At 46.2% G+C, this 25,674-nt stretch overlaps 1 protein-coding gene across 2 annotated transcripts; it reads right to left on the reverse strand.

Moving 5' to 3' along the window:
• Positions 1 to 821: 821 nt before the first annotated feature.
• Fam162a (family with sequence similarity 162 member A) lies at positions 822 to 25,674 on the reverse strand. 2 transcript variants are annotated; one of them, XM_055624804.1, is made up of 5 exons: positions 25,362 to 25,674; positions 10,546 to 10,668; positions 8,500 to 8,608; positions 3,370 to 3,478; positions 822 to 1,071 (listed from the first exon to the last, which is right to left on the reverse strand). In XM_055624804.1, exons 1-5 carry the CDS (start codon positions 25,393 to 25,395, stop codon positions 979 to 981), a joined length of 468 nt encoding a protein of 155 aa, XP_055480779.1. In that variant the 5' UTR covers positions 25,396 to 25,674; the 3' UTR covers positions 822 to 978. The 2 variants fall into 2 exon arrangements, with proteins under 2 accessions (XP_055480779.1, XP_055480778.1); XM_055624803.1 differs by lacking the exon at positions 25,362 to 25,674 and adding an exon at positions 12,043 to 12,142.

Genomic DNA, 25,674 nt, shown 5'->3' on the forward strand with positions numbered 1-25,674 from the left:
CTCAGTGGGCAGCTGAGTTTTATTTTCCATCTCTTTCCTGCAGTTCTTATAAAGCTCAAAGTGTAGTTACCAGCTCTTTGATGGCTTCATGGGCCATGTTCTCAGTAGACAATAAACTCTAAATAAACTCTCGGAAGTAGTGTGTTAGAGAGCTATGACGACATGTCCTCTGTTAGCACTAGGTGTGGGAGAGGCAGGGAACCATTTATAGCAGAAACCACTGTGGCAGGCTAAGGACAAGGCTCACGAAACACGTGCTGTTGGAAATGCTTACTTTCCAACATTATCAAACAAGAGTGGGCATGGCATTTTCATAAATACAAAATGTAATTTCCCTGGGAGTAAGGAAGGGAGTAGTTGGGAGCCATGCCATGAACAGGAGGTGGCAGCTGGCCCCAGCAATTCCACCAGACTACTCTCATGACTTTGCCGGGGCACTGTCAAAGGTTCTTCCAAATGTTTCTGCCTACTGGCACGCTACACCATACAGTGTGTGGTCTAGTTGCTTTTGAGGCTCTGGGGAGTCAGTCTCCAGAAAGGTACCCTGGCATTTGGAAGGTTGGCTTTCCAACATGGACCTGGGCAGTACCGGCTGGTCCTCTCATCCCATCGGAAGTGGTATATGGAGAAGAGAAACCTACAAGATCCACACTCTTTTGGTCTCAGAAGACACATCAACTTTGGTATGTGAACAGAAGCTAGATAGGGCATCTGATGCTCCAAAGAAGAGTTAATACTACATTTGAAATTAGTTGCCTCTTTCACTTTGAAAAGTGGGGAGGCCGCGTTTTACTTGGATCAAAGAACAAAACACGGAGAAGTCATTCTTTAAGAAAATTTATTTGTTCCTCTACAGCAGAAACAGGGAAGTGGAATAAGTCTGTGCAAAGCAAAGTGGGTCTCATCTCACATCCTTTCTAATGCGGGCGAGTTTTGGCAACCTTACTCCCAGGTTTTGCAAATCCAGCACAAATACTTCTACTCTGTTTTGGCCTTCAGAGCTGCCTCTTCTCTCAGACGGGCTTTCCTTTCTAGGTTCAAGCTTGTTAAAGTCTCATGTCTTTTCACAGCCTAAAAGGAAACAAATTTGGAGAGATGATGCCAGGTTGGGGAGGACGGCCTCACCTTGTGCTGAGGACAGTGGACTAACTGCAGCACAGGCCAGGAGTGGACAGCTGCCTGGATACTGGGCAGCAGCATCCGCTACACACCTTCTGTCCCCTCTCTGACCTGAGAATCCAGCAGCCCATCCAAGGAGAGATATACACACCTCTCCCTTCCCTGTGCTTACAGCCTCTTTCTCCAAATACTATCTTGTTTTCCTCACATCCTTCACTCTTTTATAATGTAAATTGCCATTTCATCTCCATTTCTCTTTTCATTTATCCTTCCCTAAGGATAAATTCTTTAGGAAAATCACTTAAGTATGTAGTAATAGCTAAAAGGTATCTATGTGAAAGATATGACACAGAATTACATGTATACTTGTATACTTTTTCTGCCTTTCTAGAACCTTTCTTCCCTTCTAACAGAAACATTCAGCTTTGGGAATCCTGGGCTTTACCAAAATATTACCCCTAATGACTTCCCCAAACTCCAACCTTTCAAACAATTGGTGATAAGGCGAGCAGGAGGGTTGAGGGGGCGGGGGGAGAGTAGCCCTCCATTTCTCTTGCTTCAATGTGAACTGTTAAATGTCTTTGACGCTTATATAATCAGACCAGTTTTGATGTCCAGTATGTGAATCTAGCAACCACAGAAGCTGGGATCTTCTGACATTTGTGTTATTTCACATGTGAAGAATTTGGTGGGAGGAGGAAAGGGATGGGAAAAGAAAGTCAATGGAAGGACAACATAATGGTAACTAATTATCTCTTCTAAATGACATTTGGCTCAAAAGCTTTTCATTCTAGCACACCCCCTTGGAAGGTGTGGGAGGACATCCTAGGGGAATTACTTGCTTCTGGAGATTTTTTTTTTTTAAATATCAACCATTTCTCAGAATTCTAGAAATCTACATGTCCCATACATAGGCTTCTGAAGGTTTCAGTCTGAGAACTATGAATGGGAGGTCAAATGGGGAGATGGGAATGCTGAAATAGGATGCGCTCATGTTCAAGAGGACTTCACCCAGGTCAGCACATTTGGCCCTTTGTGCTCCTATGAGGCCAGAACAAAATGGCTAGTGTTCTTATGTGACTGCAGGGTGCAGAGAATCAAGAGCTCACTTCCCTTTTACTCCGCAGTCGCTCAGAGAGCAGCTGACGAGCGCTTCTTTAGGAGAATCACTTAAGTACTAACAGTTAAAAGGTATCTATGTGAAAGATATGACACAGAATTACACATGATACTCAAGGGGTGTGCCTGGATTTAAAAGCAAACACACACACTTTAGAGTTGACTTGTATTTATGTGTACAGATATTTGCCTGCATATACGTACATATACCACGTGTGTGCATGAAACCTGTGGAGGACAGAAGAGGGTGCCAGATGCTCAGGAAGTGGAGTTATAGATGTAAGGCTCCCATGTGGGTACTGGAAACTGATCCCGGGCATACTCTGCAAGAGCAGCCAGCAAGTAGTCCTAACCACTGAGCCACCTCTCAGCCCTCGAAGTATATCTATATCTTAATACTAAGATAGTTAAATAGGACACGGTAACATGTAAAAGTAGATCTGAAGTTCTGCTTTGTTTTGTTTTTGTTCTAATGTAAGCGGTTTGCCTCTCTACTTACTGTGTGAGTCTGGAAGATATATGGTGCATCTGTAAGCTTCAGGTTCCTTATAAACCTGGTGATTTGAAAGCCTCTCTCTCTCTGGTCCTCACATCCAGTAAGTGAGTCACCTAACAGTCAGTACTGGGAAGCAGTTTTACCTCAGTTATGTCTAGGTTCAAATTCCTTCAGTCATTAGAGAGATGCACGGCTTTGGGAAGGTGCTAAAGCTTCCTTTAAAAGGTTATTGTTTTATTCACTGTGGGTGTGCAGGCACGTGTGTGCTATGGAGTGCATGTGCAGGTTCAGGGCCGTTCTGAGGAGTGGCTTCTCTCCTACTGCCTTGTGATGAAGGGACTGAACTCACATCCTCAGGCCTGTGCACATGTGCCTCTGCCTGCCCAGTTACCAGCAGGATGCTAAAGCTTCCTAAGCTATAGTTTCCTCCTCTCAGGGTAGCGTCTACCCGCCAAAGCTGCTGTGAGGAGCAAATGAGGTCCCCACTCAGAAGAGCTGGGAATGCAGCAAGCACTGCATTCAGTCAGTGAGTTAATACAAACTATTCTGAGACTTTCCCCTTCTCAGACCAAACGGAGGAGCCAGTCGCCACTCTCCTCCACCTTTGGGGAGAATGAGCAGGGGCCCACGCTCACCTGCTTGCCCTCTATGACCATGTAGATGCATCCTGCCACGGTCAGGGCGATCATGACATAGCTGATCTTCACCCGGAGCCTGTTCTTGGCAGCATCAAGCATCTCAAACCTGATAACAGAGGGAGAAGACACCATCAACCCATTTCTTTCTGAACTTGCAGCAGGATCAAATGCTCTGCGCACCACAACTTAAAACGTGCGGTGATGTCTGTGAACAGAAAAAAGAAGCTAGGACCTGGGGACCTCACAGCACCTTACAGAAGGGGGACCAAGTTCAAAACTCTTTTGTTGCTGTGGGTGTTGTTGCTGGAGACAGGGTCTTTCTTGCTTGACAGCCCAGGCTGGCCTTGAACTCATTTTTTTTGCCTCTCAAAGCCCTGCTATGAGCTCAAGTTATAACAAAAACACAATTCAGAAAGAAAACAAACATGGAAGAGTTTGATGTGCTTTGTGTAGTCCAGTTTTTTGACCCATTTTAAAACTTGATGCAGTGTCTGAGGAGGCCAGAAGAGGGTGTTGGATTTGGATCCCCTAGGAGTGGACTTACAGAAGGTTGTATGCCACACGTGGGTTCTGGACATTGAACCTCTATTTCCACACACTGTTCTTCACCACAGAGCCATCTCTGCAGTCCTGATTACTCTGATTTTTGATATGTAGTGGGTGAAGTTAGAAGCTATGTTATCAATTCAAAGTCTTTCCATTTTTTATTAACTCATCTAAAAGTGCATTTCATAAGAAAATCCATGTTTGCTGGGAATAGTGGCATAAGCTTTTAACCCAAGCAGAGGCAGGAGGGTCTTTATGAGTTCAAGGCCAACATAGTCTACATAGCACATTTTAGGACAGCCAGGGCTATACAGAGACCCTGCCTCAAAACAAACCACCAAACCAAACCAAAGCCAACCAAAGCCAACCAAACCAAACTTTAGGCTTTATTTCAAATAACACAGGTAAATTTGTATTTTTCTCCTGCCCCTAATCTAGCTTTGTCTTGAACCAAGAATAGATTTGAGACTGCCTGAGCCAATGAATATATCTCTTAAACAATTAGTATCAATTGTTCCTTAATATTAATCTTGTCTTGAAGGTTTTGCCAAAACTGAATGGCAGTGGACTGGAGCCTGTGCTCTCTGGAATGTACCTAGAATGTAGCTATCCTTCTTTTCTTCCTGTCTCGAAGAAAAAAAAAAAGAAAAGAGAGAGAGAGAGAGAGAGAGAGAGAGAGAAAGAAAGAAAGAAAGAAAGAAAGAAAGAAAGAAAGAAAGAAAGGAAGAAAGAAAGAAAGAAAGAAAGAGTCCAGGCCTTGGCTGTCCTGTACTCACTTTATAGACCAGGCTGTCCTTGAACTCACAGTGATCCACCTGCCTCTGTCTCCCTGAGTGCTGGGATCACAGGGGTGAGTCACTGCACCCAGCTAGAATGTAGCTTTTCTAATCTGTCCAGTGACCACTGACCTATATGCCTTAACAGACAATTTCTCAGGCAAATGCAAAGAGGCCTAATGTGCTAGACTCTAAAGAGAAGGCTGGTATACAAGATGGCTCCTAGGTAAAGATGCTTGCAGCCAAGCCTAATGACCTGGATTTGATTCTCAGGACCCATATGGTGGAAGGGACCTGTGTAAATTGTCTAACACAGGTGGTGTGTCATGAACAGAACCCAAGATACTAAACAAACAAATAAATATAAAGCAAACTGAGAGAGAAGGCCATGTATCTGTGATCCTGAAGGAAGGAAGTAGGTTGTGGCTCTACTGTCATGGCACCTAGAAGAGCCTCAAGGCTGAACATGGAGTCCAAGTGGGGTCTCCTCAGCAGGTGTGCACAGGAAGTGATAATCTCTAAACAATGGGATTGGAATGTTTTTTACTTCCCCTGATACTTAGCACATATAATGATGAACATCAGGAAGAGAAATGGCTTTCAAATACTACTGCCATGGAGGAGGCCCAGGCAGGAGAAGAACCCTGAATACATCCATACGATGTGATGTAAGAGTCGGGACTTGGGAGGCAGAATTATATGTGGAACTCTAGCGGCACTGAAGCTGGGCCTGCTGGAGGACAGGAACCAGGGACAACTTAAAGATGGTGAATTGCTTAACTGCTTAACTAAAACTAAGATAATCTGAGATCTCATCAGCCACAAAAATAAATAAGAAATAAATACATTTTATGGGCATGGTAGTTTGAATAAGAATGTCTTTGCACAGTCTAGAGCATATGAAAACTTGGTTGACCTGGACCAGCAGGCTGTTCTTCAGTGGTAGGTTCCTAAGGAGAAGGATGGAGATGAGGAAGTAAAGAAAGTCAGGACCAGGAGGCCTTGCATAAGGTGATGGCTTATGCCAAGCAAGTTTATTAAGAAGTACAGAACTTCTTATAGACAGTTTGCAGTGGGGACAGGGAATGGGCCAGAATCAGCAGAAAGCTGTTATTCAAGGGCATGAAGTCAGCAGGAGGCTAATCCAGCAATGTTGCACAAAATGAACACAGGATATCTCAAGCGTCACAGATCAAGCATTCAGTGGCTCTGGGAATGATAACTCCAGTTTCTTCAGGGGAAAAGCCAGGTTCCCAGGAACTGAAACCTTACGTCCTCTGAGGGCCTGGCCCCAGCCCAGACTAGACTTTGCCATGTCTGTCCCCAGGCAAGGACACAGAAGGACATTCTGTCCTGTCAGCAGGGCCTCTAAGAAAGCCTTGGATCAGCCTGGCTCCTGACACTTGGTCCCAGTGTGTGGCAGTGTTTGGGTAGGATTAGGAGGTGCAGTCTTGTTGGAGGAAGTATGAAACGAGGGGCAGGCTTTGAGGTCTCAAAAGCCACATGCCTTTCCCAGTTCCCCCTCTTTATTTCCTGCTTACAGTTTGAGGTGTGAGCTCAGCGCTCACAGCTCCAGTCTGTGTGCTGCCTGCAGGGACCCTAACTTCTGGAACTGCAAGCCCAAAGCAAACTCTTTATTCTGGAAGTTGCCTTGGTCATATGTTTTTCTCTCAGCAACAGAAAAGTAACTAATACAACACGATTCTATGTGATCGGTCCACTGAAGTCTTACGATCGTTCCAAACAATGACATGGCTTACACTTAGACCATTCATAAAGAAAAATATGTTTAAAGATGGTCATGACAGTTGCCACCCATCTCAAAAGATCACATAAGGTCGGGACAGAAATGTGGTAGGAACTGGAGAGAAGGGGATCGATGACTAAATTAAATCCAAACACATTATATGTGTACGAAATACTCAGATAGTAACCCTGTGCTTAGTGTGGTATGTAATCCTAGTGCTTGGGAGGCAGAGGATAGCGGATCTCTGTGAGTTCGAGGCTAGCCTGGTCTATAAAGCGAGTCCAGGACAGCTAAAGCTACACAGAGAAATCCCGTCTCAAAAAACAACCAACAAACCAAACCAAACCAAAACAACCCCCCACCAAGAAATACTCAGATAGTGATAATAATAAAAGGATGAGAGTATCACGTCTGAGAGGAGCTTGGAACCAATGACAAGGGAGACATGGTATGTCACAGCAAATTCTGAACAACACCACCCCACCCCACCCAGGGATAGATCACCTTGTTTTTTCTGGGATGTTATCAAGAGACCAGGGTACAAGTAAGAACTGGGCGCTGGCGTCACTTCTGGTGCACTCCCATTTCCTAGAGGAGGGCACTGTCACTCGGGTTAGGGAGGACTAAGGCTTTTCTGCTGAAATGATTCCAGTAAGATACTGTGCCCTGTAACTGAGCTAGCAGGAGCAGCAGGGCTCCATGAACACAGAGCACACATGACCTGTCTTTCTGGAAAAGTGCTGCTCGAACCCAGGCCTTTTTTCAACTGTGACTTGACACTGGAGCCAGAAGGCCAGGATTAGTTTCTTGCTGACAGGGAATTTACTTAATGTCCCTTACTCTGAGGAGGAGGAGGATGCCCAGAGGAGAGAGAGTTTCACTTCTGGCCAACATGCTGGCCAGTCAGGCCTTTGGCCAAAGGCTGGATACGATTTCTACCTGAGACAGGTTTCCCTCAGGGGACATGTGACAATGCCTGGAGACACTCTTGGAGAGAGTACTGCTGGCATCTAGAGGCTAGAGGCTGGGATGCTGCAAGGCATCTTTCAGTATAACACATGGCAGTTCATAAAATCCAAAATATTCCAGCCCAAAGTGTCAACAGTGCAAACTAAGGCTGAAAAACCCTGGACTGAGGGACCTGCACATATCACTTAGAACTTCTGAAAAAGTCTAGACTGTAGCCCAGGCTTAAGGAGGCAGGTGGGGAAACCCCTTCCTGGCTACCAAGGAGGGACACTTGAGGTGACCGGCACAGGAGTGCGAGGTTTACTTTGCTTGGGTCTTTGAGGTTACAGTCCAAGATTAATGTGCCCACCGCTTTGGGCCTGTGTGGAGAACCTGCTGAAGTGTGTGAGAGGACGGGCGGCCTACCTTGAAGGAAGCAAAGTGCTGAAGAGACGATTAGGATCCCTCAAGATCTCCCATGAGGCCTCACTTGTTTTGGTTTTGAGACAGGGTGTCTGTATGTAGCCCTGGCTGTCCTGGAACTTGCTCTATAGACCAGGCCGGCCTCAAACTCAGGAATCAGGTTACCTTTGCCTCTGGAGTGCTGGGACTAAAGGTGTGTGCCATCTCTTTCCAGGTGAGGCCTCACCTCTTAAAAGTTTCTACTACTTCCTAAGAGTGCCACCATGTGTGGGCATTTGGAGTACGTTTAAGATCCAAACTAAAGCTACTGCATCAAAAATATTATCATGCTCAAAATATTACTATGCTCCTGAGTGGATTTTGTAGGATGTAGTTATTATCATTATACCAAGCTTAAAAACAAACTAAAGCAGTGCATATTATTGTTTCCTAGGTTTCTGGAGCTAGGAGATGTAACAAACCATCACCTGACTTCAGAGCCTGACAGGTCTATGGGTCACTGGGTAACACACAAAACTGTTTTCCAACACTCTCTGCTCTGGGTTCTCGCCAAAGACGAAAACATGTAGAGGATGAAGAATGTTTCTAAATCTGGCCAAAAGGTTTTACATAGAACTCAAACACACGCTGCTCTTCCCTGCAGAGACCAAGGAGAAATGCCAGCCACATACCACCCTCAGCACTCACGAGATGGTCTCCGGGATCTCTTCTTCCTTCTTGAAGCGGCCTGCCCACAGCAGGATCTTCTTCTGGAAGTTCGTGGGTTTGTGAAGCGGCACTCTGTGTCTGTAAGACTCTGCAAGGGCGGAGGGGGGACAGGTAAGACTCCGGATTCAGACTCTGATGTTCAAATCAAGCAATGGAAAAAAAAAAATGCTGTTTGTGTCTTTCAGTTAATCATTTAACAAAAACACCAAGAGAATTCTGGCCAGCCCAGAGCTTCATGTTTCATGAGTAGGATTGCACGGAATGCCAATTTTCCACTACGCCAGGAGGAATAAGGTAAAGTATAAGCCTAGCCACTATGAAGTGGAAAGAACACCACACGGAAGGATGAGATAGAGAGGATGGGCTGAGATGTGACAGCAAGAGCTTGCCTTTCTCCAGGAGAGTAAGAAAAAGGCTGAATCAGGTCGGATTACATTAAAAGACTTTGAACACCCAGCTAAGCAATTCACTGGATTTTGGTTCCTATTTAAATATAATCCTCAAACTCACTATATAGTTAAACCAAGCTGTCATGGAGCTCACAGAGATCTGCCTGCCTCTGTCTTCCAAGTGTAGGAATTAAAGACAATGAGCCTTGAAGCAAGCAAGGCACTGCTCATCACGGTCTTCACACCAGGTGGAAGAGCGCAAAGGGAAGAATGTAGATTGCGGGGAAAGGCCAAGCAGGAGCTCTAGAATAGAGGGAAGGGGACAGCTTCTGAACTGGAGTTAAGACAAGGAAAGACTCCCAAAGAACCTCAGTCCTGGAGGACGTAAGACCAGCATACTGTGGCTAAGACGTTATGAAGATAACCAGCCAGGGAGGAAAGGGGTACAAACGCCATTTCAGATTTGTTCAAGTCTGAATGACTGTCCCCTGAGGAGGTCCCATCAGTAAGAAGGGTGAAGGGCGAGCCACTGAGGGTGCTAAAGAGCGGACTGTCAAGAGCGCAAGCAAGCGGGCTGGAGAAAGAGCAGAGCATGCTGACAGGGCAAAACAGGGGAAGCCCCGAAGACCAAAAGGGAGTGTGCTCACTGAGCATGAGGAGCAAAGAGGACAAGGGACTCACAAGGTGCTGGGGTGTGATGGAGCGGATGGCAAGTGGAGGCCAACTTCCACACACGCCCCCTTGTTTCTCAGAGACTTCTCTTCGACTGAGAGCTCCACCGTGCCTCCTGCCCCTCACCAGCCACATCTTTGCTTTTGCCGCAGGAATCGACAGCAAAAGGAACAGGAAAGCCACAGGGGCTGAGGGGAAGGCACCACCAGAGAGGTGTGCAAGGACAGAAAGGGGTTTGTCTTTCATCTCTCTAGTAGTCGACACACGTATCTTTATATCTACCCCACAACCCACAAAATACTGAACTAAACTACTTGAGAAGAGGACTGAGAAGCTAGGGGTGGGTTACGTTCCTGTGACCCAGCACTTGAGGGCAAATGGGGAGGAGGGGAGGAAATGGATTGAGTTTGAGACTCAGCTACATAGTGAGTTGGAGTGTCTCAGCCTGGGATACACAAAACACTATCTTAAAAATAAAAATAAAGAAAGTAAGAAAGTAAGAAAGGCGGGCAGTTCAGGAAGTACATATATGAAAAAGTAATAAAGCCATTCCTAATGCCACCATAGGTACCCAGTGTGCTTTAATTTTGCTATGTTCCCTCAGCTTTCTCAGGGTGAGCACGAGCATGTGCTTTGTATGCATGTACTTACTTGCACTTATACACAATATAAACTCTGACTTCCTTATATATTTATTCATAGAGAAGTAACATTCCACAGCACAACACAGTGTTTATATGAAACTGTCACCAGCTTCATGTAACCATTCCAAGTTTCAGACACACGCACATACACCACCGTGAACACAACCAATGCGTGCACGGTAAGGAAGGCGTAGCTGCGTGACTGAGCATGAGGTAGGAACACTGGCTAGCCTCATCATGTTCTTTTGATTCCAAATAATTCAAAGGGGTAGGCATGGTGGCTATCTGGTCCATAGATGAATTGAGCAGTAAAACCTTACCGGTTGCAGCTTTGGGAGTTTCCTGTGGCTTCGTGCAAAATCCACTGATCCCCTTCAAGTCAGTGTTTCTGGTAAACCTTAGAGACGAGGAAGCGTTTCTCTCATATAACCTAAAACAATGTCCTAGAGAGAGAGAGAGATACATGTTTCAGAGAGAAGAATCTGATGTTTTCCTAGGAGGAGAGATACCTGCAAGGAGCCGAGTGTGGTGGTTCAGGCTTGCAATCCTAGTACTCCGGAGGGAGAGATGTGAGGATCATCGGGAGACTGAGGCCAGCTGGCTACACAGTGCGTTCCAGACCAGCTATACAACAAGACCTTGTCTAACCCCCTCCCCCACCAGGAAGAAAGGACAAGTCTTCAAGTTTTCAGTTCTAAAACACAAACTAACTCATTCTGTGTGTGGTGACGTAACACTTGGAAGGCTGGGGCATAAAGACTTCAAAATTCGAGGCCAGCTGGGGTTACACAGTGAGTTCAAGGTATGCCTGGGCCACTCTATCGCAAAGAAACAAGCAAACAAAAATTCAGCTCTTTTAGAAGTTATCTCATTTAGAAGACACAATGTAGGAGGCTGGAGAGATGGCTCAGCGGTTAAGATCACTGGCTGTTCTTTCAGAGGAACCGGGTTCAATTCCCAGCACTCAGGTGGTGGCTCACAACTGCCTGTAACCCTAGTTCAAGGGGACTGGCACCCTCACATAAACATACATGCCAGCAAAATACCAATGCACACAAAGGAATAAAAGAAACCACAATATGTATAAAGCATGCAAGCTATCCACACGTAGGAGAGATGACTGCATCCCAGCTGCTACACATGGGGATGTTTCCAAATGCTTTGTGGAGTGAGACTCGAGAACTCACAACATAACATTTTATCAGTAAACTCTACGTAGGTACTTTCCACGCATGTCTAGGCATGATCATGGCATGGCAGTCTCCCTTAAAGGCAGGCGGCTGAGGTTTGTCAGGAGTCAGGCTAGAGGTTTTAGCAAGGTTGTGGGTACTCCTTATCGCACCACACAGAGACCTAGGTGTCGCGGGACATGGTGGCACTTGTCTATGATCCTTGCACTTGGGAGGCGGTGGCTGGAGGATTAGGGGTTCCAAGTCGGTCTCAGCTATAGAAAGCTATATTGAGACTTTGTTTCAAAGCACTAAGCCTCCTTCCTAGCCCACCCCAAGACCTGGATGTCAACTGTCATTCTGTGATACTGACTTGACCAGAAGGTGCTACCAGCCCAGGTTAGCCCAGGCTACCCCTTACAAAGTTCCTGTCCGTCTTTCCTTTGTGTGCTCACAAAGGTGACTGCTTCTCACTCCTGATTTGATTATGGATTACAAAATGGTGGTGTTCTTTCCCACATCATTGGGTGGTCCTTAGAGACAGGCTTAATAGGATCATGGGATGAATGCAATACACAAAGAATAAGCACATGCACACAAATGCATGACTGCATGCATGTATGCACACACTACTAGTCCTCTAACAACCTCTGCAGGTGACGAAGGGGGAAGCAGCGGGAAGAGCTCCTGCGCTGTAGCACGTGTTCATTCTGCTGGTCTTCAAATGTCTTTGGTTTGGAGGGAGCTCTGAGGTGGCCTCTGAGTTCCTTCAATGTGTGATCCGTGGTTGCTGACAGCTTCCTTCCTCTGGGACAGCATACTCCAGGCCCATTTTGAAGCTGCTCTGACTTGTGTCCTCACTGTGAGTGTGGGGACCCGCTCGGTCCACTTCCAGGTGTGTGATCACAGCAGCTTTGTCTCAGCCTTGTTGACCCCCAGGGGTGCCTAAGGGCAGCAGGTGTGCACATGTCAGGGGAGATGAACTGCAGTTGCTCTCACTTGTGTCCTCACTGTGTGTGGAAATGCAGCATTATGGCACCGGGGCTGAATTGGAAAGACAAGTGGGAACAGCCAGCAGGATTTGTGACGAGAGGCAGGCTTGACACGTTTGGTTCATGTTCCGACATCACTTAAGTGATCTTTAGAGCACCTTTCAGCTCTGCCCCGAGGGGCCAGAAGTCCTGACAGAGGGAGTTACCAAACTGAGGGTGTGAGAAGACACTGTTCAATGGTTCTTCCCAGAACAGACAAAGCGCACATTGCTGAGCTCCTCAAAGCTTTGTGTGACCAGAGTCAGCGGCACGCCTGTCTGAAACACAGCTATTGAGCTCTAGCTTCTCTCCTCTTTCCTCCTCTCTCCTTCCCCTCCCTCTCTTCACATAGGGTCTCATACTGTATCCAGGCTGGCTTTCAGCTTTGAGCTTCAGCAATCCTGGGATGAAAGAATGAACCATCATACTCACGAGAAATGTGCATTTATTTCTTTTTTTAAAAAAATTATTTATTATTTACAAAATATTCTGCCTGCATACCAAAAGAGGGCACCAGGTTTCACTATAGATGGTTATGAGCCACCATTTGGTTGCTGGGAATTGAACTAAGGACTTCTGAAAGAAGAGGCAGTGCTCTTAACCTCTGAGCCATCTCTCCAGCCTGAAATGTGCATTTCTAACAACTCCTCGTACACAGGACTACTGCTGGCAGAACTGCACTTTGAGAACCTAGTACCCCACCCTACAAGTGGTGGTGAAATATATATAACATAAAAGTTACCATTTCAGCCACTTGTAAGTGCCGGACCCAGCTTTCCCAGGTAACTTCACTGTTGTTCCACCATCACTAACATCCGTCTCTAGGACTGGGCTAGATGAACTCTGCTCTCTAAGTGGAAGCAACAGAAGTAGTTACTCCCTCATGGCTCCTTTCTACATAGAACAGAAGATAAACCAACACTATTTAGTTTCAGTAGTAATTATAAGAGCAAAGGCCCAGCGTGGCGCAGCCTGTGATCCCAGCAATGGGGGAGGCAGAGGCAGGTGGATCTCTGGTCTACAGAGTGAGTCCAGGACAGCCAGGGCTACACAGAGAAACCCTGTGAAAGAGACAGAGACAGAGAGAGGGAGTGCAAAAATGCTAGCCTAAAGAGTGAAGAGTGGCCATCAGCCACACAAATTCATGCGGAGATATTTGGTCATTCAATCTCAGCAGATGATAACTGAGTGTCTACTATGAATATGTGCAGGACACTTTTGGCAATATAAGGTAAACAGGTAAATTGGGCTATTATGACTTACGTTCTAGTGTGAAAACGTACACACTTCCTCCCTTCCCCCCTCATTTCCTCCCCCCCCACCTCGTATGTTGGAAGCTCAGTGCCAAAGAGGAAAAATATAAATGCAGGAGGACATCATCAAATTAAGGACATAACATGTACATGTATTTGAAATGCGCATGTGTGACATTTTAGAGTTAGTCAGAAAAGTCTCTTCGAGAACGTCACCTGTAGCTTTAGGGAGCACAAAGTGGCCAGTGAAGGCAGAAGGGAGTAAATGACAGGAGAGAAGCAGAATGTGAGGTAGACACATTTACCTAGATCAGTAATACCTCCCACGCTTTTCTTGCTGTCACTTCATACTCTGCGACAATAACTTCTACCTCTCTACATACACACATATGATCATTTATACACGTTAAAGATGTGACAGGTGAGGGTAAAAACAACCTTTAAATCTTGTTACTGAAAACAGTCACGCACTGCTTCATGAGATCTTGATTTGATTTTATAACTAAATGAGAGCACAAATGGGTCATGTTTCACTAACTTTCCTTTTTGGTCCCCGAGAGACAGAACCAGATTGCCCCAGATAGCCAAGACAGAAACTTTCCATTCTCTGGTGAATCAAAATTACAAACACAGAAAGCAAAATAAAAACAGCCCTTTAACCCTGTGGGTGTGCTCAGTCCCCAGAGCCCTAGCCGGAAGTCCAGATGAGGCCTCATGGCTGCCTGTAAGGCTGTGACCGGGTAAATTTGTCTGACAAAACTGCAGGCTACTTTTAAGAGGAGAGGTTCTCAAACTGTGTGTCCGAGGGAGAGACTCCTGGACCCCTCTGCCAGAGTTTCTCACTCAGTAGGATGGGCGGGCCTGAGGACGGATGAGTCTAACATGTCCTAGAGAGCTGATACGGCCTGTCTAGGGACTCAGTCTGAAGACCTCTGCCACAGGAGTGTTGCCACTAACCAGTGGCTGGGGGTGAGGCTGCCTGAGGTACTGGCTCCCCTCCTGGTAGCCCTTTTCCATAAAATCTGCTTCAGTTCAGGATGGGACACGGAGACAGTTTTGATTTTTAATCTCAGGCTCCTTAAAGATCTTCTTGGAGACAACTAACCACAGGGTGGCCTGGAGCATGTCAAATCTCTAGTGATCAGTGATGATGGATGAGAGTTCACTGAGTGCCCATAAAGGGACCTGTGGGTTATCTGACAGGGCTCCTCTACTCGGTGTCAAGCTCTGAAGCTGGCTATGAAGTCTGATAACGTTTGCTTTAAAAAGCCAGAGCACTTGCCAAAACTCCTAAAACTGCATTACTAAGAGCAAAAATTTAAATATCAATCACGACATGGGGGGGGGGGATCCACGAATGTGTTTCCTCCCTCTACCCACTTGGCAGACAGGATCAGTAGCATCTCAGGCAGCAAGGAACACACTAGTCTCAGGTCTTGGCTCCTAGGTACCACTCTCTAGTAAAAGAAATCAAGGCTCCTTGGAAAGGAATAGATCTCCTCAGAGGCACAGGGGAATACAACATCTTTTATTCCAGAAAGTAAGGAATTGTTAAAACAAAACAAAAACAAATGAAGCCGAATATGGTGGCACACATCTTTAATCCCAGCAGAAACAGGTGGATCTCTGTAAGGTCTGCCTGGGGTACATAAGGTCAAGAGTTACACAGTGAGAGTCTCAAAAACAAAGCAACAACAAATGGACAGGAACATGTAAAGAGACACAAGAGCTGAGAGAAGAACATACATACGATAGACATAAAACATATACGGTAATCGGCTATAACTCATTATTTCATGCCAATGAATAAATAATAAATGGGGAAGGACATATTTTCCTTCCAGAAAATTCAAATGTATGCAGCTCTCTGTGTCACTGATTTGATTTAGTGATTCGCTCCCAAACAGATTCTGGAAAGAAAGAAAGAAAAGAGCAACCTCCAGGGAGAAAGTGACTGGCCATTCACAAGTCCCACGGGTCCTGTGTATATTTAATAAGGTGTGAAGAGCAGGACACTTTATCTCTGCATCAGATAGTCTTCTCCAAAATCTATAATCTTGGCTGATTATCTAAAGATATCAAGCTCAAGGCTGGAGAGATGGGTCAGTGGTTAAGAGCACTGGCTGCTCTTCCATAGGACCTGGGTTCAAATCCCAGCACTCACACAGCAGCTTACAACTGTCTATAACTCCAGTTCCAGGGTATTCAACCCTGTTGCACAGACACACATGCAAGCAAACACCAATCGATGCAACACAAAATAAAAATAAGTCGTGGAATGGAAAGCGGGCATCAGTGGGCTGGTGGACAAGACCTGCACTCATCATGGTTGGCAGTAATAAACCAATGTTAACTTCCTTAGTTTTGATAATGTGCATGGTTATGTAGGGCATTAGAGTACTGAATCAGGGGTGAATATAAAGAACTGTGTTCCGTTTATACATTTTCTGTAAAATCATTCCAAAATAAAAATATATTTTAAGATGCAGGCAGTCATGGCTCACACCTTTATTCCCAGAACTTGGGAGAAAGAGGCAGGCGGATCTCTGAGTTCAAGGCCAGCCTGGTCTACAGATAAACAAAAGAAAGAAAACTATATATATATGCTCATGTTGTGGTGACCCCCAACCATAAGATTTCATTGGTACTTTATAGCCGTAATTTTGCTACTGTTATGAATCATAATGTAATAGCTGATATGCAGGATATCTGATATGTGACCCCCGTGAAAGGGGTCATGACCCATGGGGTCGAGAATTGCTGGTCTAGGCCCTTGCTCCTCTCAAGTGTGGCTGGCCTCTTCCAGGAGCTTGTTAGAAAGGTACCCAGTTCCCACCCAGACCCATCCAGTATAAATGTGCACTTTGGATGAGGCCCAGGTACTCATATGAAGGCTTACTTCTGAGATGCAAACAGACACCACTTCCACTTCAAGAGCTGCTCAGGACTGTGTGCTAGACCCCTGGGGACCAATGCCACACAGTTAAGTCTTGGCAGCGGTGCTCAGGCTCAGCTAGGAGCTTCACGGATGCAGGCTCTTGTAGGCAGCTGCAAACCTTCAGGACTCTGCCCACAGATGCTAGCCAAGATCCCTGCCTGGTTCTAATGTGTGACCTCATGTGACCCAGTCCCTCTTCACCACGGCCATTTGTGATCTCGGCCCCCTTACCCCCGCTGATCCCAGGCTTTGTGAATGTCCTGGAAAGTTTGTCGACTTGACACAGTTAAGGTCCTGTGGGAAAATTTGAGGCAATGCATCTGTCAGATTGCCTGCAGGCTGTGCACATTTTATTTATTTATGTTTGATTAATAGTAGATGTGGGAGGGCCCGGCTCACCACGAGCAGTGAGATTCCGGGACAGTGGTCCTGGGTTGAATAAAGCAGGCCAGTAAGCGGCATTCCTCCGCAGTCTTCAGTTGTCTCTTGAGTTCCTAGCCTGGCTTTCCCTCAGTCACTGTGATGGAGGCATGTGTGCCAAATTTCCTCCCCAAGTTGGTTTTGATCCGTGTTTTTTATTTTACATATATATTTAAACTTCATGCATATGAATATCTTGCCTGCATGCACACATGTGCGCTGTGTGTGTGTGTGCGCCTGATGCTCTGGAGGTCAGAAGAGGGCATCAGAACTGGAGTTACAGCGGTTGTAGCCACTACATTGGTCCTGGGAACTGAACCTGAGTCCTCAGTAAGACCAAGTGCTCTTAACTCTTGAGCCATCTCCCTAGCTCTTCTGGGCAAGCTAAGACATCAGGGGAAAATATACAGTATCCCAGGGATGACCAAGTCCCTACAGAACAGCTCATCAATACTGCACTTTCATTTATTTATTTAATTATTTATTTTTAAAGATTTATTTATTTATTATTTATATAATGTTCTGCCTGCATGTAAACCTGCACGCTAGAAGAAGGTACCAGATCTCATAGATGGTTGTAAGCCATCATGTGGTTGCTGGGAATTGAACTCAGGAACTCTGGAAGGGCAGCCAGTGCCCTTATAACATCTTAGCCATCTCTCCAGCCCAACACTTTTATTTATTGAAATGAATGAGTAAATTAGACTGGGCACGGTAGTGCACACCTTTAATCCCAGCATTTGGGAGGCAGAGGCAGGTGGACCTCTGTGAGTTTGAGGCCAGCCTGGTCTACAGAGTGAGTTCCAGGACAGCGAGGGCTATTAGAAATCTTGTCTCAAAAAACAAACAAAAAACAAAAATAATAAGTAAATTACAGCAATTACATTGTTTATAGATTGGTAATCTGGTCCACAAAGCTCACTTCCAACAGTGCGCTGATGATTTAGTTTCCATATTAGAAAAGCAAGGCTGGGCTGCCCTTAACACTCATTACAACAAAGCAAACAAACCAGATCTATTACCTTGTCTGGAGCCTTTTTAGGATCAGACCCAATGGCTTGGAAACAGCTATGCTGCCAGGAGCTGCAGTGTTCCTGGCTTCAGACACTGCTCTGCCCTGCTTCTGCATGTAGCGGTGACACTGGGAGCTGCCTGCCAGGCTGCGTCAATGCCGCCCGTTCTTTTCTAGAGCCTTTCCAGAACTAAGTGACGATTCTAGAGCAGCTCACGCCGGCTCATGTATTGCCGCTCCCTGAGCTCCCGGGCAGCTGAGAATCTTTTTACCTGCCACAACCACCTCTCCCCACAAAGCTTTGCCAAACATGCAGAACGGCTTGGAGCAGAGAGAGAATAGTGTCTTAGGTGTAAATCTTCAGTGAGAAAGATTCACTTCAGGGCAGGCCTGAAGTGAAGGGAGGATAGACCCGGGAGCAGGAAGGGAAGACTTCAGGAAGCATGTCTACACTGCAGCACCAAGTGGGTGACACAGGAAATAGCAGAGCTGTGATTTCGGGGAAGAGAAAGGTGATGAGAAACACAACAGAGGAAAAGGCAGGACAGACTGACCCTGGGTTCTGTAGGCTGGCTGAACTCCTAATTACCGTTTGTAACATTAGTTCCATGGGAAAATTTTTCTGAGATTAAAAAAATATATATATAAATAAACCTTTGGAACCTGGCCAGTTTTTTTTTTTTTTTTTTTAAATAAAGATTTTTAAAATGCTACTAGAATCTCATGCTCCAATGGGATGGAGCTGTTCCTTGTTGTCCACAACCCTCCTCCCCATCCCCAGCCACAGTGGCTGTTTGAGACTCTCTAGGCCTTAGCTGTCAGCCTTCACTTCATGACAGAAAACAGGCTCGCCACTCTGTTTTTCTCTGTCTGTTTTTCTCATCCTCCCCAGCAGGCTCAGAACACAAATCCCTCTTTCTGAACTAGTGACCGCTCCCATCTGAGAGCCTCCTGAGTGACACCTTGCTCTACCAGAGCCCCTGTTCTCACTGCCTGCCGGCTTCCCGCCAAGCACACAGCATCGGCCCATCTTAAAGACAAAACGCCACAAAACCACCTTTAAGTTATAAAGCTAACTCTTGCCCATCGCAGAAAACTTGGAGGGTACAAAAAGGCTCGGTGTAGACGTGAAAGCACTGCCTGTCTTGAGCTTGCTGCATTTCTTTCCAGACTTTCTTATGCTCACGCAACCTAATTTTCATCATCAGTTACTGTATCTTGTTTATGGCATAATGCTATAGACTATCCCCAGATATTAGAAATACCGCTGACAGATGAATAATATTCGACGCAGATATTACTTGAATTTAATCACACCCTATCTGTCTGTCTATGAAATGGGGGACTCACTGTTGCTCAGGCTGGTCTCGAACTTTTGTGCTCTCAGCCTTCTAACCCTGTAACCTCCTCTATAAATATTTTTAATGGTATTTCTGATTATCTTCTAAGACCAGATCCTGACAGTGGAGGGTTAAAGAGCAGAATTACACTTTAAAGTTCTTTATATAAAAAAAACTGCTTTCAGGAAGCAGAAACAGTTTACATAGTTTAACCAGTAGACAGTGAACATTCCTGTCTCATGCCACAGTAAAACAGAGGGTTCACTAGCTCAGAGAAAACATTCACCGTTTTCAACAGGTCCTATAAAGAAAATACTAATCATCCTTTCATAGGCCAAACTAATAACTAAGAGGCGTGTACTTTTTCTTTTCTTTTTTGGTTTTTCCAGACAGGGTTTCTCTGTGCAGCCTTGGCTGTCCTGGACTTAATTTGTAGATCAGGCTGGCCTCGGACTCACAGAGATCTGGCTATCTCTGCCTCCCGAGCGCTGGGACTACGGGCGTGCGCCACCGTGCCAGGCTGAGGCATGTGCCTTCATGCCTCACTTCATCACATAATTCCCTACATGCTTCTTCCCGAGCACTTCACTGAATTGTTCTAACTGCAGTGATCCCTGTGTAGTTAAAGCAACACATTTTACATCCCATCTTTGTGGCCATTGGATGCTACCTATTTCATCCTTCCTCGAGAATTCAATCCCTCCCTCCCTTATCTACAATCTTCCCCTGTCCCACTTTTCTTTCTGTTGCTGTGATAAAACACTAACCAAGCTGCTTGTGGTGGTGCACATCTTTAATCCCAGCATTCGGGAGGCAGAGGCAGAGGCAGAGGCAGAGGCAGAGGCAGAGGCAGAGGCAGAGGCAGAGGCAGAGGCAGAGGCAGAGGCAGGCAGATCTGTGAGTTCAAGGCCAACCTGGTCTACAAAGCGAGTTCCAGGGCAGCCAGGGCTATTACATGGAGAAACCCTGTCTCAAACAAAACAAAACAACCTAACCAAACCAAAAAAATCCACCAACCAAAAGCAACTTTGGAGAACAGGGCTTATTTGGCTTACACGTCCCAATCACAGCCTGTTAAGGAAGGGAGTCAGGCGAGAACTCAAGCAGCAGTAGAGGCAGGAAGCACGAAGCATCATCTTGCTTCCCATGGCTTGCTCAGCCAGCTTTCTTAACCAGGACCACCTGCCCAGGGTTGGCACCACCCACAGTGGGTTGGACCTTTCCACACCAATTGTCAATCAAGAAAACACTCCACATACACGCCCACAGGCCAATTTGATGGAGGCAAATTCTCAACCGAAGTTCCCTCTTCCCAGATCACTCTAGTTTGTGTCAATCTGACAAAAACTAACCAGCACATTTTCCTTTTCCTCAAATCTCAATGACCTATGACTTATTTTTACATTTATTGATTTGTGTATATGATGTGGCGTTGGTCAGAGGTCAGAGGCCAACTTGCAGGAGTTGGTTCTCACCCTCCATTGGGATGAGGGAGGGTCCCAGGAATCAAGCTCAGGTCATCAGCCTTCATGGCAAGTGTTTTCACCAGCTCCACCTTTTTTTTTTTCTTCCACTCTTCTCCACTTCCCATTCTTAAGCTGTGCCAGGACCCCTTACTGTTACTTTGTGCCACTGTGGAGGGATTTGAAGGGCTCTCTAGAATTGCAGACAAGCTTTGCCCCTCCCCCCATTAGATTCTACTCCTAATGCTAGCACCCAAGGGCTAGTCCCTTATTTGGCCACTGACTCATTCCTGAGACTAAGCACCAAGGTCCAGCAATCAAAACTCACTATTTGGCGATACTGGCTAACCTGCCCAACACCAGGACTTACCCAGCTTGTCCTAGCACAGACTTACCCCACTCCTCTTAAAAACCACTCCAGCAGAGACACCTGCTGCTGCCTGTCTTCATCCCTCTGGGGTAATCTCCTTTCTGCTGAGAGTTTCGTGTCCAGGTATGCTCTGAGCTGATTCTGAGGCCCCCATCCCCGCCAGGGTTCCCCTATCCTACTTCAAAATTAACTTCACTCTAAAGGCTTCTGTATTTCTCATCTCACTTAAAGTCCACAGGTCTTTAACTGAGCGAGCTCATCATCACCTATAACCCAGTAACACCTACAGCATAGTAATGCATCTTTTCTGCCCAACTAACAGGTCTTCCAGGGCATTTCCTGCCTGTTCTCCTCTCTCCCTCTTCCAACCCTGTTCTCTAACCACTGAGTAATTTCTCTAGTCCCCTCAAGTTATCTTCGATTACTCATGCCTCCTAAGTTACACCACCTACCTCACTGCACTTCCCTGATGCCAGCTCCACCACCACCCCACATGTAGCTCACTGTGGCATCTTTACAATCGACAGCAAGGGAACCTGTGCTCAGCTGCCCTATTGATTTTAGTTTAAAATAAGAACGATTTAGGCTTTGAAGCCTTCTCTTGTTACCAAATTCATCCAGGTCAGACTCCTTGCAAGCTCACTTTTTCTCCTACTGCCTCCAAGGTAATCTGAGATTTTTCTTGCTGCCTCTTCTCCCTCCACACCTCTCCAGTCATAAGGACCTCTTCCCTTTACTCATGTCACCGCTGCCCTTTCTGTTTCAATGGAGCCTTCAGCTGATAATCCTACCTCATTACATTTTCCCTTAAGTTCTAAGGTCGTTAGTGTACTGGCTCTTGGGAGGAAGAAGGGGGCAGAAAATCCCCGACCGACAGTGTTTACCAGTAACTCCCACCATAGCAGATTTTGAAGAAATGACCACTTTTGAAGTTGGGGGAGGAAGTGCACAAAGGCCGCAGGACCCAGCTCAGCAGCACTCGCATCTTGGTCTGTAATGGAGAGCCTAATACACGCCGTATGCTCTCTAGCGCCAGTATATGGGTTGGTTTATTCACTGCAATAAACTAGCCCCTGGAAGCGAGCAGTGTCTGGGACACACAGTGCATGCTCAGGTAGAAACCTGCGGGCACCACCTGGTGTAGTATGATAAGCAAAGCCAAAATCGGAGTAGTTACAATGGATGTGATCTCTTTTAGGGTTGGTAAACAAGTACAAACAAAAGAACAATGAAGGGGCAAACTGGAATGGAAATAAAATCAGAGTGGGAGCTGGATATTGGTTATGTCCCAGCATCGCACCTATATGGCCTTTAGCAAGAAAACTCCCCTCCTAAGCCTCATGTTTCTTCCTCCAGCCAGGGGTGGTGGTGCACACTAGATATCCTAGTACTTAGGAGGCTGAGGGTTCCAGGGCAACTGGGCTACATGCAACCCTGTCTCAAAAAGCAGAAAGTAACAGAGGTTCCTTCATCTATATAAATTAAGGGACTAGATGACTTAAGTCCATTCATTCTTTTGACCCAATCACCCTATTGAAAGGTACAATGTCTTGGAGTTGGAGAGATGGATCAATGGATAAAAGTACTTACAAGGACCTGAGTTTGCCTCTCCAGTGCCTATGCAAAGAGCCAGGTGTGGCTACTGTTCTGTAACAGCCTTGCTGCGAGGGGTGGAGACCAGAGAGAGGATCACTGGGATTTGCTAGCTGCCAGCTTGCCTCCAGGTTCAGCAGGGGAACAAAAAGAATGATAAAGCAGGACACCCTATGTCCTTCTCTGGCCTTTACAAGGGCACAAAATGTATCCACAAGCATCCGAACACAACACACACACATTTAAATGAAGATAGAATGCCTTAAAAGTTGTATCTATTTTATTCAACTTTCAGGAGGAAAGAGACGTGAAAACTCACCTTTTATTTGCTTAATGCAACATTAAGGACCCCTAGAGCCCTTCTATCAGAGCCGTGCGTAGTAACAGATCCTTTAAAGTGCTGAGAATGTGGTAAATATATGACAAAGCAAGCCTGGAGGCTCACAGAAGCCACGGGAGTACGGGTGAGGAGCCATTCGGCCTCTGATTCTTCTATGAGTGCGACATGGATGTAAGCTGCAGGCCCTCTCTCCTAGTAGTACACAACCATAAAAGTCAGAGTGTCACTTCCGACCTCTCATCTGGGCAACCCTGTAACAACTTTGCCCTAGACCTACAACTACATCCACACAACGATAAACACCCGAAGCCCATAAACCCTATGTACTGTTTGCAAAGGGAGTCTCTCCAAGATTGCCAATATTTCTAGAACACAGCTGTACTGCTTAAGATGAGCCGTGAGGCTCTAAAACGTCATCCGCCCAGGCAGTCCCTTATTCCGAATAACATCTTGGATGAGAAAAGAACGCGCAGATTACATTTCTAGTTGAGCTACCACACATTTGGGCAATGTTATTTATTTAGCAAACGCCGTCGGTTCTTCAAAGTCCACTCGTGTAAGAAAGTGTGCTTCCGCTTCACAAACATTATTTGCCTTTCATGAGAGCAGACTTCACATCTGTTCACGTTAAGGGGCCCCGAACTGCATCTGTGAGTTCGAGGCCACCCTGGTCCACATAGTGGGTTCCGTACCAGTCAGGGCTACATAAGGAATGTCTCAAAAAAAAAAAAAAAAAGCTCCAACTTAACTTACACATGCCCATATACCAGTAAGCAGCACCAACAGCAGCAAGGGACACAGATAACCCAAATTCACTGCGTCTCCTTGGTGCTCACATTTCTAACTGAGTGGTATTGGACAAGTTCTTTAGCCCCGTGACTTATGTTTGTTTATAAAGACTGGAAGGGGCTGCTGTGGGAATCAGATGTGAGTGAAAGCGCTTAGAAATCACTGGAAGGGGCTCACAGCACATCAGACAGTCACAGATCCCTCAGTAGCAGCTGCTCACCTCATCCTCGGTGTGCTACTAAGCTTTTCCCTATCAGAAGTAAAACTACATTGTTGCTAAATGGTGCAAGGGATTCTGTCTTGCTGAACGGCCCAACAGCATGTCTTCCGAGACACTTTGGATTTTTCCATGATACAGTCTCAAGTCTAGAAAAGTACTATCCTCAGTGTTTCTTCAAGCATTAAGTGGCTTTCACATAACCCACAGATTGTTGACTCTCTTGCTTGCTCTGCCAAAAAACTTTTAATACTTGATAAAAATGCACACAAAAGATTTCAGTTGGATTAGAGCCTGATACAAATCAAAACCAGTAATAGAATGAGCACTTTTTTTTCTCTCTTTCTTTCTTAGTAGAGTGGGTGTTAGCGTTTTAAGGGTGTAAGCAATGCTGCCCAGTTGAAACATGTCTTCCACTAGGTAAAATCTAACCTCTTCATTAGCAATTCTTCAAAATTATGCAACTATTCTACATTTACTATTCTTTGCATTGCTTCACTCGCATTTACAATGTACATTTGCATTACTCCAATAGCAAAACGTGGGGCTGTTCTTTCTTTAGAAATTAACTCTTTACTGACTTGATTCTATGGAACAAAAGATATATCATGAAAGTTTATAAAGACGATCAAAAAAAAGTAAGTTGTCCTCTAAAGACACTCAAGATACAAGCTGCAAGCTTTCTGATTTCTCAACTTGATAATTCCAAGGTTCTCTAGATTTCCCCAAGGCGGGATATGTTCTCCTTACCAGTCTCCAAAACACCCAAATGCTCCAATGTTTTCTAAGAAAACAGGGTACAGAGCTTGCATTAACAAAACACTTAATCTCACTATTGTTTAAAACGACTGCACTCCCACCCACATCTTAAGACAATTACTTGTAGTCTGTGAGATCTTTAAGTCCCTCAGCAAACGAGAGAGGGAGAAGTTAGCTAAGTAGGAAGGCACAACTACAATAACGGATAGGAGAAATTGAAGATGGAAAGAAAGCACAAGTTACAGGGATAAAACTCCGAGCAGGTGCTCCCAGGAGGATGGGGACCAGGCGGAGCACCAAGACGCTAACTTAAGATGGGAGCTGCGTGGAGGAGAGCCAGACGCCAGGGTCTCGGTTAGCACCCCCGTCCCACGGGCTGCAGTAAGTAGGACGCTCCCCACCGGTGAAGCCCCCTCATGCCGCCCGCAGCCCCGCGTCTCACCAGCCGCCAGGCGCAGGCCGCGGAGGCTCCCCATGGCTGCCGGCCCCGCCGATGCACAGCACCCGACGGCGGCCGAGGCGCTGGCGCTCAAAGTCACCGAGGGCCCGCGTGGGACGGGCGCGGGCGGGGCGGGCGGGCGTGACGCAGCGGCCGTGCGAGACGTGCGCGACGGGCGGAGGACGCTGCCAGGCGCCCTGCCTGCCCGGGCATGAGGGCCGAAGGGAAGGGGCGAAGCCTGCCAGCTGTGAAGCGCTGAGTAATGTCTTAGGACCGTGCAACCGAATCCTACACGCGGAGGGACCGGGGGCCCCGG

Source organism: Psammomys obesus, unplaced genomic scaffold (genome assembly GCF_907164565.1).
Source record: "Psammomys obesus unplaced genomic scaffold, mPsaObe1.curated_primary_1811, whole genome shotgun sequence".
NCBI lineage: Eukaryota > Metazoa > Chordata > Mammalia > Rodentia > Muridae > Psammomys > Psammomys obesus.

Excerpts from the sequence above, each read along its gene's own strand:
- Fam162a (XM_055624803.1), bottom strand. The coding sequence starts at position 12,103 with ATGAACACGTGCTACAGCGCAGGAGCTCTTCCCGCTGCTTCCCCCTTC. Across the intron at positions 10,669-12,042 it reads CCCCTTCGTCACCTGCAGAG|GACATTGTTTTAGGTTATAT; the intron begins GTTGTTAGAGGA and ends CTCTCTCTCTAG. Across the intron at positions 8,609-10,545 it reads AACTCCCAAAGCTGCAACCG|AGTCTTACAGACACAGAGTG; the intron begins GTAAGGTTTTAC and ends CCGCCCTTGCAG.